At 43.0% G+C, this 17,128-nt stretch overlaps 1 protein-coding gene across 2 annotated transcripts in view; it reads right to left on the reverse strand.

The window, feature by feature from the left end:
- NLRP11 (NLR family pyrin domain containing 11) overlaps window positions 1-17,128 on the reverse strand; it is a 33,275-nt gene that overhangs the window by 1,365 nt on the left and 14,782 nt on the right. For both annotated transcript variants that reach the window (XM_054672987.2, XM_054672988.1), the window contains 5 exons: window positions 14,767-14,934; window positions 9,307-9,477; window positions 5,523-5,693; window positions 2,448-2,618; window positions 2,026-2,196 (listed from right to left, as the gene is read on the reverse strand). In XM_054672987.2, coding sequence (XP_054528962.1) covers window positions 2,026-2,196; window positions 2,448-2,618; window positions 5,523-5,693; window positions 9,307-9,477; window positions 14,767-14,934 — 852 coding nt within the window. The remainder of the gene's footprint in view (window positions 1-2,025; window positions 2,197-2,447; window positions 2,619-5,522; window positions 5,694-9,306; window positions 9,478-14,766; window positions 14,935-17,128) is intronic.

The following is a 17,128-nucleotide window of genomic DNA, read 5'->3' on the forward strand; positions in this document are numbered from 1 at the left end:
TGTTCTAGTGGAAGGAATTAGATAATAGAATAAATACATTATACATTTGAAGGTGAGAAGAGCCCTGGGGGGGAAAAATAAAGAGAATAAGCAATTTGGAAAATTTGTAATGTTTATGGGTTTTTCTATGCATCTGAAAGTTTGACTCAATATCCATATTTATGAAAAAATTATCATTTAGAGATGACAAGGGAAAACAAGTCATAGTAGGGTCTCCAGCATAGAGTCTGTGATCTCATTTAATCTTTAAGAGTTCTGAGATAATTATCCCCATTTTCCATTTGAGAAAAATTGGACATGAGTGGGAAATGAGTTGCCCTTCCTGTATTTTATTAATGGGTCATCAGGATGCTTATACTTAGTCTCTAACTGAATGCTCAGTAACCTGAATATGATTTTCCTTTAAATAAGGCAGGTAGAAACGGAATGCTAAATATCGCCAGAGCTTTCTACACACGTGACAGTGTGAATGGAAGCTGATAGGCAGTTTCTAAACGGCTTCTAACAATCCTCACCTTGTATCAATCACACCCTTGTATCATCTTCGCCTCTAGCGTAGGCAAGGCCTGTGATTTGCTTCCTTTGAGATGGAGTCTTGCTGTGCCACCCAGGCTGGAGTGCAATGGTGCGATCTCGGCTCACTGCAAACTCCGCCTCCCAGGTTCAAGTGATTCTCGTGCCTCAGCCTCCTGAGTAGCTGGGATTACAGGTATGCACCACTACGCCGGGCTAACTTTTGTATTTTTAGTAGAAATGGGTTTTCACCATGTTGGCCAGGCTGGTCTCAAACTTCCGACCTCAAGTGATCCACCCGCCTTAGCCTTCCAAAGTGCTGGAATTACAGGCATGAACCACAGCACCTGGCCAAATTTGCTTCTATCCAATAGGCAAATATGGTGAGATGTCACTTTTTTGGTGAGCCTACATAGAATTGCTACTTCCGCCTTGCTAACAAACTCTACTGCCTTGAAAAACCCGACAAACAGTTGCTGTTTGAGAGTTGGAGAGCGAGTCTTTTCAGTGTTTCTTCCCGATAACTGAGGGCCTCTTCCAGCCAACAGCTCTCAAGGTACTAAGACCCTTAGCCCAACAGCACCACAGGAACTGAATTCTGCCAACAACCACACGATCTTAGAAGCAGGCTGATTTTTCCTTTCCCAGACATACCTTCAGATTTGACCCTAGCCCTGGATGACATCTTGGCACAGCCTCATGAGAGATCTCAAGGACGACCAAGTAAGCTGGGATTGGAGTCCTGACACTCACATAGACTGTAAGATAATGTGTCATTTAATCTAAGTTGGTGGTAACATACTTGGCAACAGTTAGCTAACACAGAAAAGAAGAGAACTTTTGCTTTATGAGAGGAATCTAATGGATTTGGAAACATGAAATAGACTGAGAATTGCCTATTTTTATTCTCTGGTAATGAGGGGTACATCCAAATGGAGGAAAGAAAATAGAAAATATTCATAGAACCCTTTTTGGTCTACGGCAAGTATAATATCAACTGTCATCTTTTACTCACCATTGAGTACATCCTCTGCTTTAAGAACTAGGCATACATTTTCAATCTCCCAAGAGGAAAGACTTTTTTTTTTTTTTTGTATTGGAAACTGGCAAGAGGGTTTCTCATCATCATCTTATAGGTCCTAGACCATCTCAACACAGAACTTTCCCCATCACAGCCAGGCGCGGTGGCTCACGCCTATAATCCCAGCACTTCGGGAGGCCAAGGTGGACGGATCATGAGGTCAGGAGATTGAGACCATCCTGGCCAACATGGTGAAACCCCGTCTCTACTAAAAATAGAAAAAATTAGCCGGGTGTGGTGGTGGGTGCCTGTAGTCCCAGCTACTCAGGAGGCTGAGGCAGGAGAATCGCTTGAAGCTGGGAGGCTGATGTTGCAATGAGCCAAGATCACGCCACTGCACTCCAGCCTGGGCAACAGAGTGAGACTCTGTCTCTCAAAAAAAAAAAAAAAAAAAGAATTTTCCCCATCACCAAGGAAAATAAGCAACTTACCCAACTACCTTAAGTACACAATCTGGGCTGATCAAGCTCTCAAGAAGTTTTGCAACTCCATCATTGCCCAAGTGATTTTGAAGCAAGTTGAGTCTTTCTAGTGTTTTGTTGGTGGTAAGAACAGAGGCAAGAGATCGACAGCAGGCACTGGTTAACATGCACTCTTCTAGCCTGCAACGAAGATGCACAGGTAAGGTGGGGCCAAATCCTTGAGGAAAAATGGCAGATGAGATGGGTGAGAACTGGACTTCTACTAGATCCCTCCAAGTTTTGGGCAAAAGAATTGACTGTGCAATAAGAGTCCCATTTCAAACACTAGACTATTATGTCCGAGGTATTGTATTTCCCAATCCACTTCCTCTTGTGCTTTTCTTCAGCTGTTGCTAGCTAAAGGCAGGGATCTTTCTCCACCAGGCACCTACCCAATATTCACCAACATGCAGTTGGGATGTCTCAAACCACCACATAGCAGCTGCATTCCTGCATCTTCTATTTTGTTGCTCCCAATCTCCAGGCTCCTCAGTTTTTCATTAGTAGCAATAACTATGGCAATATATTGACAGATATCGCTGCTAAAGAAACAGCCAGACAGACTGCAAAACAGAAACATGAGCTAGAGTCATGACCACCTGTCTCCAAAGATTTATTTCACAGAGTGTTAAGCATTCTTGGACCCGTCTTGTGACATTCATGAATTAGGGACTGCTTACAGAAACAAGAGCAGTGTTAACATCTACAGGTCACTTACAACATACCAGGCATTGTTCAAAACTCCTAATGCACATTAAACTCACAATGATCACAGGGCTCTTATCCTGGTTTTACAAACAAGGAAACTGAGGCCAGAATGTTTTAAGCATTTTTGTCCTGGGAAGCCACATACATTCAACCTACACCGTTGCAATACTGAGCTTGGATTCTGAAGAATTATGTTAGGCAACCTCCTCTGACATTCACGTTTCTGCCTTTCAGTACTCATGTCAAAATCCAACATCGAGAAGGGCTAAATACATGCTTTCTATAAAGAGAATTTTACCAAATGGTCCTTTCTCAAAGCAAGCAAAGTACTCACGATTGTCCATGTTCTCCCATGTGACCTGCCACCTTGTTTTTCCATTCACATCTCCCCCATTATCTACTCCTACAATCCTACTTCATCATTGCCTCACCACGTTGGCCTTCATGTTGATTCTCGAGCATAGTTGGCTGTTTCTATGTTAACAGCTCTGCACCGACTATTCACTCTGCTTGCAAGCCCCACTCTAGTGATCTGTATGACTCCATCTACAACCTTCTCCAAGTCTTTGCTCAAATGTCCCCTTGTCAATGAGGTGACATTGACCTTGCTTAGAGATGGCCATACCCTACCCTCAGCACTCCTGATTACTTGCCCTTAGTATTGAATTTAAAAAGTTTCCATAGCAGTTTTTACTGCCTGATACAGGAGTTGACAGCCTTTTTCTATAAGGGGCCAGATAATAGTTTAGGCTTCACCGGCCATGGTGCCTCTGTCACAACTACTCGATTTTGCCACTGCAGCACAAATGCATGCATGAAACACATGTAGATGAATGGCTGTGTTCCAGTAAGATCTTTATAAAACCAGGCAGAGGGCCAGATATGGCCCCTGGGTGATACAGTTTGCCGACCTCTGATCTAACAATACATAAGTTTCTTATGTTTTATTTCCTATCTCCCCCAGTGCCAGTACAAGATCCATTAATACATGGATATTTATTCTGTTCACTGATGTATCCCAGCCACCTAGAGGAGTGCCTGACACTTAACATATATTCTTTGTTATAGAATGTATATTAAATACTGAATAATCATATTAAAGCAGATTCCAGAAGATCCTATTTTTCATTTAGTAGTTATAAAAGTTGGGTGGTGCATTCCTGTAGTCCTAGCTACTCAGGAGGCTGAGACAGAAGGATCACTTGAGCCCAGCAGTCTGAGACTGGCCCGGGCAATATAGCAAAACCCTGTCGGTAAAATATATAGAGCGTTAATGATGTGCCAACCACATCCATGCTTTCAAACTTAGAGGAAAATAAAGGGTGATCAATAATGTGGGCTTCCATGTGCCCTATGGGAGCTCATAGAGGAGGTGCCTATCCAGCTTTGGGTAGGTGATAGACAAAATGGACAGTTATACTTAAGATAATTCTTGAAGGATGACAAAAGAACGTGTTTGGAGTCTACAACAAGGTTCAAACTATGGTCTGAGAGCCAAATCTAGACAACTTTGTTTTTTATTTATAAAGTTTTATTGGAACATAGCCACACCCATTTGACATTTTTCATGGCCTCTCTTCAGCTATGGGAGAGTTAAAAATAGTTATGACAGGGACATTATGGCCCACAAAGCCCAGAGTATTTACTGTCTAGCCTGTTATAGAAAAAGGTTTCTAACCCCTATTCTACAGTATGAGTGAATTTGTCTCAACCTACTAAGTACAAACTAAGGGCCATGAAAAAAAGGGAGGGTGAGTTATATTATTTTCCCCAAGGCAGCTTTCCCTAAACTGCCTTGTCAAAGGAAGCAAGATTCTAGAAAGAAAAGATATCCCTACAATTTCCTATTTTACCTGCCCATTTGTACCAAATTACAATGGTAACATGGATTTAACTTATAACTACAAGACAGAAATAAAGATAAGATACCATACTGCTGAGCATATTCTTATACAGTCCAGTAAGCACTTCAGTTCAGGAGCTCACAAGCCATAGTGTTGCTATTTTATGAACAGGAGATGCTTTTAGGTTATCAGTTTCTTGTATTTCTGAGCCCCAAAAAAGGCATTTGAAATAGAACATTTTCAAGAAAGTTCAAATTAAACAACTCCAAGGAATTTTTTAAACAATTTTTTTTTCAGGCAAGTGGGAGACTCACTACTTCTGAGAAAATACGAGAAGTTTGATTATTCAGCATCATTGATGAGGCACACTCAGAAAGCTGTAGTGGCTTGTTACAGATTTTTTCCTGGAAGTTCAATCAGAGGCCATTGCATCATGCCTAAATCAGATGTCTTTGGCCGGTACCAGTGGCTTGGATATGGCCACCTACCCCAGTGCATCCTTTTCCAATAAAGCTATTTCCCAACAGAAAGATGCCCCTATGATCGCCAACCCCAAAAGATATTCACTGCCTTGGAAATTGTAAGCCAGGCCAGGGCAGGATCTTTGGGTCCCTTCTCCTGTGGCATTTTCCCATGCTATGTCCACCCGGGGGCAGGGGGAGGGGTCCGGCCCAGGCACCCTTCTCCACGTGATAAGGATCTGAGGGATTTTGTGAACTCTGCTCCTTCTGAGCTAAAAGGTTTTGCCAATGAATCTTACCATGCTTTCATGTCGCCTATTCTGGGGAGCCCATGCTCCCGTACCCCTATCACCCATGATGCCATCACTGGAGTCTTATCCCTGCCACCAACCCCACCACCCAAGCCCTCATGCAGTAGAAACACAGTCATCCAGGACAACTGTGGGAGACTTACTGAAGCTCCTCTAGCTGACAGGTTGGAAACAGCAAGGGAAACGTCACATGCAACACTCCGTAATTCTTTAAGCGATTCACACACAGGTCTAGTTGCCTTAGAGTTGGGCTGAACAGAAGCACTCTTCCAAGGGCGCTGCAGCAATTTTCAGTGAGACAGCAGAAGACTAACCTGCACACAGAGAAGAGTGAGTCAGTAACAGTGTGAGCACCAGAGAGGGGAGCACCTGAGACCACCCACCCCACGCCCACGGGCGCCTCGATGCCTTCTACTGCCATTGCCCCAAATCTCTACCAATGACTTTCTTATTTGGAAAAGGAGATTAGAAGTACCCCAAAGAGTGCAGAGGGTGAAATATAGAATGGATGATGCAGAACAGGGCATGAGAAAAATCTAACTCCAACTTCTACTAACGGAATAATCTTATAGACGTTACTTCTGGAACTTGGTTTCTCCCATCATTTGATAAAGTATATTTGGCTAAATTGAATCCTAAGATTTTCAGTTTAAAAACTCACTTTGAAAGAGTTACTTTATTATTTATAAGTGAATACAGGAACTGTTGAAGATTTTTTTAAACTGGGAAAAAGTGAAGACAGACGGCACACCAGAAGCCCTGTTGTTAGCCCATTTTGTGGTATCCCGTTTTGTCTGTCCAGGTTTAGCTCGTTGCCAATATGTGGAAGTTTACTCAATCCTAATCTGGATTTCCAGCCTCTATTTTTTTTTCCATTATTTATTTTTAAATAAATTTTTAAAATAGAGATGGGGGTCTCACTGTGTTGCCCAGGCTGGTCTTGAACTCCTGGGCTCAAGTGATCCGCCTGCCTTGGCCTCCCAAAGTGGCGGAATTATAGGCGTGAGCCACCACACCTGGCCGAATCTCTATTTTTTTTAACCCGTTTTCTGTTTGCCCTGGGAATACCGCACTGGCAGTGAGCTGCACTTTTTTCCTAAACAGGGAATGGGTTAAAAAGTTGGAAATAGGCCGGGCATGGTGGTTCACACCTGTAATCCTGGCACCTTGGGAGGGGGAGACAGGAGGATCACCTGAGTTCAGGACTTCGAGACTAGCCTGGTCAACATGGTGAAACCCCGTCTCTGCTAAAAATACAAAAATTAGCCGGCATGGTGGCGTGCACCTGTAGTCCCAACTACTTGGGAGGCTGAGGCAGGAGAACTGCCTGAACCGGAGAGGTGGAGGTTGAAGTGAGCCGAGATTGCACCACTGCACTCCAGCCTGGGCGACTGTCTCCAAAAAAAAAAAAAAAAAAAAAGTTGAAAACAACCAATTTATTGGTTGGAAATACTGAATCTTGGCTCTGGTGTGGGAAAAGGGTACACTAGACCAGAGGCTGGCAGCAGACCAAACCTGGCCCCTCCCTGCTTTTGCATAGCTGCAAGCTTAGAATGATTTTTGTGCTTTAAAATGATCGGAAAATGTATATGTAGTTATTTTAATTTGGGTTTGACACGTGAAATGGGCTAGGTTTTCCTTTGTATACTAATGCGTGCTTATTTTAAATTATATGTACAAGTAAAAGTTAAGACTAAGAATGAGCTAGAGAAGTTCCCTGTTGTCCTCGTAGAAACCAGCACTATCAACTCATTTGCATACTATTTTCCAGCTGTCAGATTTGGTCATGACCATAAATTTGGCCTTTTACAGGTGTTTTCCTCAGACTACTGTGATTTCTTTCACGTTCTTAGGCTTAGAAATTCCTTGCCTACTTAAAATAAGTTACCAAAACAAACATTTTTTGCTTAGTATATCTGGATTATTTTAAATACGGGTATGAACTACGAAAAACTCCATGCCAACAATCTAAGGTGATAAAAATGTTCTAAAATTATATTGTAGTGTTGTGCAACTCTAAATATGCATAAAAAACATCGAATGTGTACCTTAAGTGGATGAATTTTCTGATATGTAAATTATACCTGGAACCAGTGGGAAAAGAAAAAAAAGAAAAAATCTAGCAGGAAACAAAAAACGTGTAGATATGAGATGAAAAAAATATCTATTTGGAGTCTGATTATTGAACAAATGGTCTGTCCCTTTTTTCATGAGACCTTCTTTTACAACAAAATTAGCTCATATTGACAATTACTTACTGGATTTATCTGGGGCCAGATGGATCTTAGAACATTGAGATATTAAAGACATGGCTGGACACAGTGGCTCACGTCTGTAATCCCAGGACCTTGGGAGGCTGAAGCGGGTGGATCACGAGGTCAGGAGATCGAGACCATCCTGGCTGACATGGTGAAACCCCGTCTCTACTAAAAATACAAAAAATTAGCCAGGCGTGGTGGCGGGTGCCTGTGGTCCCAGCTACTCGGGAGGCTGAGGCAGGAGAATGGCGTGAACCCGGGAGGTGGAGGTTGCAGTGAGCTGAGATCACGTCACTGCACTCCAGGCTGGGCAACACAGCGAGACTCAGTCTCAAAAAAATAAATAAATAAAAACATACATAGTGCGATATTATATAATATGAACAGGAGTTTCTGGTGTTACCCTGCAATCAAACAAGTATTTTTTACAGAAAATATAAAGAATATAAAGAATATTATATCAGTTTGTATTATGTTTTGGAATCTAGCAAGTCCTAAAAAGGGGGTAAAAGGGGCTAAAGGGGGCCAAAAAAAGGGGGGCCAAAAAAGGGCGAAACAAAAAAACAAGATGACCTACTGCATTCTTTTGTCTTTTTGGAATTTGTAATTGTGAACGGGGAATCGTGTCCTTAAATACACCGAGCTACTTACTGTTTTGTTTTCTGACCATGTTTTACAGATCTCCGCCCTTCATTTTTGTACCTTTATGCCTCACTTTTGCCACGTTTTTGCCATCTTTCATCGTGTTTGCCATGCCCCAACCTTCCGGAAGTCTGCCTTTCTAGCCACTTTCCCAGAGCAGACAGAGCTTACCTACGAGTAACCCACAGTAGGTTACATACAGGGAGAGCCCCTCTTCCACCTTCTTGAAAGGAGACTCAGGGGAAAAAATCCTATTTCAAGGCAATCTAGCACCAAACCTTTCCTTTGCTTTCGTCTTTGTGTTCTCAGTCACATCTCATCCTACACGACACCCAGTTCACGTGCTCACTGTGAGAACAATATATAGGTTCCCTGCTCTTAGAAAGTCAGTTGCTATGGCCTACGTGCTATGTTTAGAATGTTGTGACCACCATTTTTTATCTTTTATTTTTGTTGAGACAGAGTCTCGCTCTGTCACCCAGGCTGGAGTGCAGTGGCACAATCTCGGTTCACTGCAACCTCCGCCTCCCGGGTTCAAGCAAGTCTCTTGCCTCAGCCTCTCAAGCAGCTGGGACTACAGGTACCCGCCACCACGCCCGGCTAATTTTTGTATTTTTAGTAGAGACAGGGTTTCACTGTGTTGGCCAGGCTGGTCTTGAACTCCTGACCTTGTGATCCGCCCGCCTCGGCCTCCCAAAGTACTGTAATGACAGGCGTGAGCCACCGCGTCCGGCCGTGACCACCATTTTTAACTCTTATCTCCAAAGATGTATGTTTGGTCACGTTATGACTCCACTGTCCAGATTGAGAAATACAAGTTGAAAAAAAATCCAGAAACATTTTTGCCAACGTTTCGCAAATCAGCTGTCAACCCAGAGTATTAACCCAGACCTACTGAACTCCAAAGACTGTGCTTTTGGCTGCTTTGCTTTGCTGTCCCTTTCCCCACCACTGCTCTTTGATCTTGTGCTTAGATATTCAAGTCAGTCTGAGCTTCTACGTGGTGAGCTCATCTGAGCCAACTTACACCAGTGATATAAGAGTGCAGTTGGGATGAAGCAAGGCATCACACAGTATGTTCATCCCGTCGCTCCTCAGCGGATTGCTGGATAAGGTCAGTTTTCTCAGACTCCCGCCACTGATGAGGAGAGAGGCGATTTCTTCGCATTCGCTGGCTCGCAAATCACATTTCATCAAGCTGTAAGAGGAATTCAGAAATGAAAAGAGGCTCCCCCCGTTTAAGCTATCCCCTCTTTTAAATTAAAAAAAAAAAAAAGAGAGACCTAACCAAGTGCGATGATGTCTACTTGGAAATAAATAGATCCCTTTGCTTCTAACCTTTCTCTCCCTATGCCACTCCTCAGAGTTCAAATTTGGGCAAGGTTACAGATTCACGAAGGGCTGTGAGCAGGCAGTTCCTTCCTCTTCTGCATTCATCTCCACGTGGCTTCCAGGGTGATGGTTCAGAACAGTAAGTCAGGTATCAAGCATCCCACCTGACCATGGGATGTGGGTACGATCACATTTATAAATCTCATCAAGACCCTCAACTTACCATCACATTTACAAGGACTTCTGATGTTTTTTCTGCATAGCCTTGGGTGCCCCACATGCTCTGGCTCTCAACTATCTCTATTTTCTTTTTTTTTTTGAGATGGACTCTTGCTCTGTCGCCCAGGCTGGAGGGCGATGGTGTGATCTTGGCTCACCGCAACCTCCGCCTCCCGAGTAGCTGGGATTACAGGCGTGCGTTACCACACCCGGCTAATTTTTGTATTTTTAGTAGACACCAGGTTTCACCATGTTGGCCAGGCTGGTCTTGAACTCCCGGCCTCAGGGGATCCACCCGCCTCGGCCTCCCAAAGTGCTGCGATTACAGGCGTGAGCCACTGTGTCCGGTCTAACTTTCTATTCATTACTCATTCTGTACCATCCTCCCTGATCTCCTCACTCTCCCTCAAGTCCACAAGCATATTTTTGCTTTAGTGTCTAGTACCCTTATCTCTACTTAGTGATTTTCCCCGTGGGACCCTATTTTTTAAAAAAAGTTTTTTTCCTTAAATTATCCAGGAGTGGTGGTGCACGACTATAGTCCCAGCTACTTGGGAGACTGAGGTGGGCGGATCACTTGAACTCGGGAGTTCGAGGCTACAGTGAGCTATGATCATACCAATGCACTTCAGCCTGGACAACTGAGCAAGACACATCTCTAAAAAAAAATAAATAAAATAAGTAAAATAAAAATAAGTGATCTTTCCCCAGATAGCTGCATGGTTTGCTGTCTCACTTTCTTCAACTTGTCACTCAATATTCTCTTCTTCAATGAGGATTTTGAATAATAGCCGTCTTTCAACTAACAAATATTGTTATTTTCAGGCATTGTATGAAGTTCCTGGGATACAGCAGAAAACTGGAAGAAATACGATGGAATTCTAGCATTGTAAAGACAGGGCTGAATGTATCATGTGCCTAGTAGATGATCAGTTCTTTATAGAAAGTAAATCAGAGTAGGTCACAGAGAAAGAAAACGATGTATTCTACTTCCTTACAGGGCAGGCACTGAGCGAAGACTCTCTCACTGAGCCATCCTACTTGGCCTGTGTATTCTATTTTGAATGAAATGGAAGCCCTTGAGGGTTTGAAGATTAGAGGACAGAAGAGTCAGAAGCTCTGACTTAAATAAGGTAGAAGAATTTTAGCAGAAACTTGAGAGAAGAGGGCAAGCTCTGAATCTCTAGGACAAGGGAATTTCTGTCAGAGGAAATGAGTGGAAAGAGGCAGAAGCAGGAGCAGGTTTGGTGTTTTAAACATCTACAACAAACAGTGCAGCCGCAGCACGGTACATAAACAGGAGATGGGGAGAGGGTTAGCCAGGGCCACCCAGCGTGAAAGGGTGTATTCTATACTTTTTTTTTTTTTTTTTTTTGAGATGGAGTTTTGCCCTTGTCACCCAGGCTGGAGTGCAATGGTGTGATCTCGGCTCACCGCAACCTCCGCCTCCCAGGTTCAAGTGATTCTCCTGCCTGAGCCTCCCGAGTAGCTGGGATTACAGGCACGCGCCACCATACTTGGATAATTTTGCATTTTTAGTAGAGACGAGGTTTCGCCATGTTGGTCAGGCTGTCTCGAACGCCTGACCTCAGGTGATCTGCCCGCCTTGGCCTCCCAAAGTGTTGGGATTCCAGGCGTGAGCCATCGCGTTGGCCTGTGTATTCTATTTGGAATGAAAGTGAAAGCCATTGAGGGTCTGAAGATTAAAAGGACAGAGTCACAAGATCTGACTTAGATTGCCATTATCCTTAGCAAACTAACGTAAGGACAGAAAACCAGATACCACATGTTCTCACTTACAGATGGGAGCTAAATGATGAGAACACATGGACACATAGAGGGGAACAACACACACTGGGGCCGACTTGAGGGCTGAGATTCAGAGGATAGGATCAGAAAAAATAAAAATATCTATGAGGTACTAGGCTTAGTATGTGGGTGATGAAATAATCTGCACAAACTCCCATGACACAAGTTTACCTATGTAACAAACCTGAACATGTATCCCTGAAGCTAAAAGTAAACTAAGAAGAATTAAGTCTACCCTTGTAGTAAAACTGATATATCAAAAAATAAAGCTATGTTTTGCTTCAAACACACACACACACACACACACACACACACACACACACACACCGGAAAACAAAACAATCCAAACTAGATGAAAGTTGCCCTTCTACACTCTTTTCCATGTAGCAAGCAAAGGTGTGGACAGGTAGGAAGATGCTGAAGTACTGCAGATAGGTGGGAGATGGGTTGGTCTATCATGCTTAGCAGTAAAGGAAGCAGGAAGGAGTCAGATGGATCCACTCTAACAACAGACCTAGAAAATTTGTCTAAGCCAGGCCACAAGAAAATCTGTATTTGAAATGCCTATTTAAATATCAAAGTAAGAGGCTGAGGTGGGCAGATCACGTGAGGTCAGGAGTTTGAGAACAGCCTAGCAGACATGGCAAAACCCTGTCTCTACCAAAAATATAAAAGTTAGCTGGGTGTGGTGGTGTACCCCTGTGGTCCCAGCTACTTGGGAGGGTGAGGCATGAAAATTGCTTGAACCCGGGAGGCAGAGGTTGAAGTGAGCCGAGATCACCCCACTGGACTCCAGCCTAGGTGACAGCAAGACTTTGTCTCATAAATAAATATCAAAGTTGATATCTCTACAAATACTTCACTGAGTCTGAAACCAGGAGAAATGTTTGTAAATAAGTACCTAAGAGTCTTCATCACATAGAGGCTACTTAATGCCATGAATAAGAACTCATAGAAGGGGTATAGAAAAGACATTTAGAACCACTTGGAAATATCCCAAAGGTAAGAGTCCAGGAAGATGAAAAACAGGTAAAGATGACTGAGGAGGAATAATCAAGGTTTGGGAAAAACCAAAGGCGAAGAGGAAAATGTGTTCCAAGATGAAAGGAGTTTGGGGAGGGGGGCATTGAGGTAGGGGAGAGGCTAACTACAAAGTGGCAACAGAGTTGGGATTTGGCTGGGAGAATGTGATAGGGAGAAGGGATGCTGAGTGAGGTGGAAGGCAATGACTCTCAAGAACCATGGAATTTGAACTATGTCAGAAAAAACGTGAGGGGCTGGGTGCAGTGGCTTCCAGCACTTTGGGAGGCTGAGGTGCTTGGGAGACCAGCCTGGCCAACATGGTGAAACCCCATCTCTACTAAAAACACAAAAATTAGCCATACGTGGTGGCAAGCTCTTGTAATGCCAGCTACTCGGGAGGCTGAGGCAGGAGAATCGCTTAAACCCGGGAGGCGGAGGTTTTAGTGAGCTGAGATCACACCACTGCACTCCAGCCAGGGCAAAAAGAGTGAAACTCTGTCTCAAAACAAAAATGAAAACAAAAACAAAAAGAAAGGGATGAAGGGGGTGAAAGGGTGGGAAGCTGCTGCTCAAATGGCTGAAGGATGCAGTAGGATTAAAGGGTGGGAAGATTTGCTTACAAGACAAAGCAGCTTGAGAATACAGGAGGTGCTGTTAGAGCATGAGGTACTTGAAATTGAGAGTACAAGCGAAATGCACTTATTGGAGATGAAGTCTAGCAAGTGGCATTATCCAATATTGAGTCACCAGCAAATAGAGCTACTAAGCACTCAAAGCGTGGCTAGCATGACTGAGGCACTGGATTGTTAGTTTTACTACATTTACATTGGAATTTATTATTCATTTATTTATTTATTGAGATGGAGTTTTGCTCTTGTTGCCCAGGCTGGAATGTGCAGTGGTGCCATCTCAGCTCACTGCAACATCTGCCTCCTGGGTTCAAGCGATTATCTTGTTCACCCTCTCGCATAACTGGGATTACAGGCACCTGCTACCATGCCTGGCTAATTTTTGTATTTTTAGTAGAGGTGGAGTTTCACTATGTTGGCCAGGCTGGTCTCGAACTCTTGAATTCCTGACCTCAAGTGATCCACATCCTCTGCCTCCCAAAGCGCTGGGATTATAGGCATGAGCTACCAGGCTTGGCTAGTTTAAATTTAAAGGTTGATTCCAAATTATTGGAAGATTTAAGTATGTTTAGGACACGGGCATGTGAATTAGTTCTCTCAATTGTAAATTTTATGAAATGAATACGGAGGTCAAACATTTCTGATGAAAATGTGCCCGAGCAGCGATGTTCTCTGTGAAATACTGGATTCTGCAGCCTTTATACAAAAAAGGGAATATAAAATCACATCAATAGTTTTTTGCATTAATGACATATGGATATAATTTGATATGCTGGGTTAAATACTGTTAAAATTAGTTTCAAGGCTGGGCACAGTGGCTCACACCTGTAATCTCAGCACTTTGGGAGGCTGAGGCCTGTGGATCACCTGAGGTTAGGAGTTCGAGACAAGCCTGACCAACATAGAGAAACCCTGTCTCTACTAAATATACAAAATTAGCTGGGCATGGTGGTGCATACCTGAAATCCCAGCTACTTGGGAGGCTGAGGCAAAAGAATCACTTGAACCTGGAAGTCAGAGGTTGCGGTGAGCTGAGACCGTGCCATTGCACTCTAGCCTGGGCAACAAGGGCGAAACTCCATCTCAAAAAAAAAAAAAATTAGCTTCACTTGCTTCCTTTAACTTTTTAACGTGGCTACTGGAAAATTTCAGTTTGTGGCTTGAATAATTTCCACTAGACAGTGTTTTAGGGTTTGACCAGTAGTCTACTTCAGAATGACCAGAGGAATTAGATCATTAGAGAAATATCAGTCAAGGGAGGGAGAAGCCATGTTATATGAAATATCAATGTAGAAATTGAAATCAAAAGGCAGGAATAATGTTGGTGAAAGAAACAAACCACGTGCTAAAAAAATTGAGGAATGAGTGACATCAAAAGGTAGGAGCAGGTAGTGTTATTGAAGGGGCACCTCTATCCACCAACACCCAGGCATTCCCCTCACATGCACTGAGCTTTCAGCCGAGCAACAACTCACCTCAGATGACTTATTTGGCATGTGGGCTCGTGCAGGATGTCATGCAGAAGTGAAAACATATTTAGGGAAATGGACGTACAGTTGATACTCAGGTATGTCAGGCTCCGATTACGAGCCAAAGCCTTGAGTAAGTCTTCAAAACCAGAAGCAGTCGAGACATAGGACAACCTGTGGAAGACATAATAGCAGGAAAGCACTAGTGAAGGTCTGAACATCTTCTCCACAATTTCTCCTGCCTGCCTCACTTCATCCTGTAACAAAGATTCTCAGTGGATTACATCCTCACACATGGCTCTCAATCTTAAATTTCTAGTCAGGTCAGAAGACTATTGCTAATTCCAAGGTCAGCCTGTTGACTTTGAAGTAATCCCCTGGGTCTTTATGGTGTGTTCACCTCATGACCTATCTTAAGTGGGACCCACAAGCCGGATACTAAGAATACATCCACATGCACAAAGATATTAAGATACATCCACATGCACAAGTTTAACCATGTTTTTCTACACTGAGAGCAAAAGACAAAATATGCTGATGGCTGATAATAGCCACACAATCAACCACATGTAAATTACTCCGTTTCAGCAGTCCTAGCCAGAGCAATCAGGCAAGAGGAAGAAATAAATGGTATCCAAATAGGAAGAGAAGAAGTCAAACTATCACTGTTTGCAGATGACATGATTCCATATCCAGAAAACCCCATAGTCTCAGCCCCAAATCTTCAGCTGATAAACTGCAAAAGTTTCAGGATACAAAAAGAGAAAAATAAAATCAGTGTACAAAAATCACTAGCATTCCTATACACCAACGACAGCCAAGCTGAGAGCCAAATCGGAAATGTAATTCTATCCACAATTGCTCACAAAGAATACCTATGAATACAGCTAACCAGAGAGGTGAAAGATCAAAAGGAGAATTACAAAACACTGCTCAAAGAGATCAGATGACACAAACAAATGGAAAAAACATTCCATGCTCATGGAGAGAAGAATCAATATTGTTAAAATGGCCATACTGCCCAAAGCAATTTACAGATTCAATGTTATTCCTATGAAATTACCAATGGCATTCTTCACAGAAACTAGAAGAACTATTTAAAGTTCACATAGAACAAAAAAAGAGCCCCAATACCCAAGACAATCAATCCTAAGCAAAAAGAACAAAGCTGGAGGCATCACGCTACCTGATTTCCAACTATACTATAGGGCTATGATAACCAAAACAGCATGGTACTGGTACAAAAACAGACACATAGACCAACAGAACAGAATAGAGAGCCCAGAAATGAGGCCACACAACTACAACCGTCTGATCTTCAACAAAGCTGACAAAGACAAGCAGTGGAGAAAAGACTCCCTTTTCAATAAATGGTGCTGGGGTAACTGGCTAGTCATATGCAGAAGACTGAAACTGAATGCCTTCTTCACACCACATACAAAAACCAACTCAAGATGGATTACAGACAAAATGAAGTGCAAAACTATTAAAAACTTGGAGGCGCTGGGCACGGTGACTCATGCCTGTAATCCCAGCACTTTGGGAGACTCAGATGGGCAGATCACAAGGTCAGGAGTTCAAGACCAGCCTGTCCAACATAGTGAAACCCTGCCTCTACTAAAAACACAAAAATTAGCTGGGCGTGGTGGCGGGTGCCTGTAGTCTCAACTACTTGGGAGGCTGAGGCAGGAGAAGCACTTGAACCTGGGAGGCGGAGGTTGCAGTGAGCCGAGATCATGCCACTGTACTGGGGAACAGAGCAAGATTCCGTTATAAAAACAAAAACAAACAAAACAAAACAAAAACTAGGCAATACCATTCTGGACATAGGAATGGGCAAAGATTTCATCATGAAGATACCAAGAACAATTGCAACAAAAGCAAAAAATGACAAATGGGATGTAATTAAACAGAAGTGCTTCTGTACAGCAAAAGAAACTATCAGAGCAAACAGTCAACCTGCAGAATGGGAGAAAACCTTTGCAAACAATGCACCTGACAAACGTCTAATACCCGCATCTATAAGGAACTTAAATTTACAAGAAAAAGATAACCTCATTAAAAAGTGGGCAAAGGGTATAACAGACAGTTTTCAGAAGGTGACATACATGCAGACAACAAGCATATGAAAACAAGCTCAATATCACTGATCATTAGAGAAAAGCAAATCAAAACCACGAGATACCATCTTACACCAGTCAGAATGGCTACTATTTAAGAATCAAAAAATAACAGGCTGGGCGTGGAGGCTCATGCCTGTAATCCTAGCACTTTGGGAGGCCAAGGTGGGTGGATCACTTGAGGTCAGGAGTTTGAAACCAGTCTGGCCAACATGGTGAAACCCCGTCTCTACCAAAAATACAAAAAA

This window comes from Pan troglodytes, chromosome 20, assembly GCF_028858775.2.
Source record: "Pan troglodytes isolate AG18354 chromosome 20, NHGRI_mPanTro3-v2.0_pri, whole genome shotgun sequence".
NCBI lineage: Eukaryota > Metazoa > Chordata > Mammalia > Primates > Hominidae > Pan > Pan troglodytes.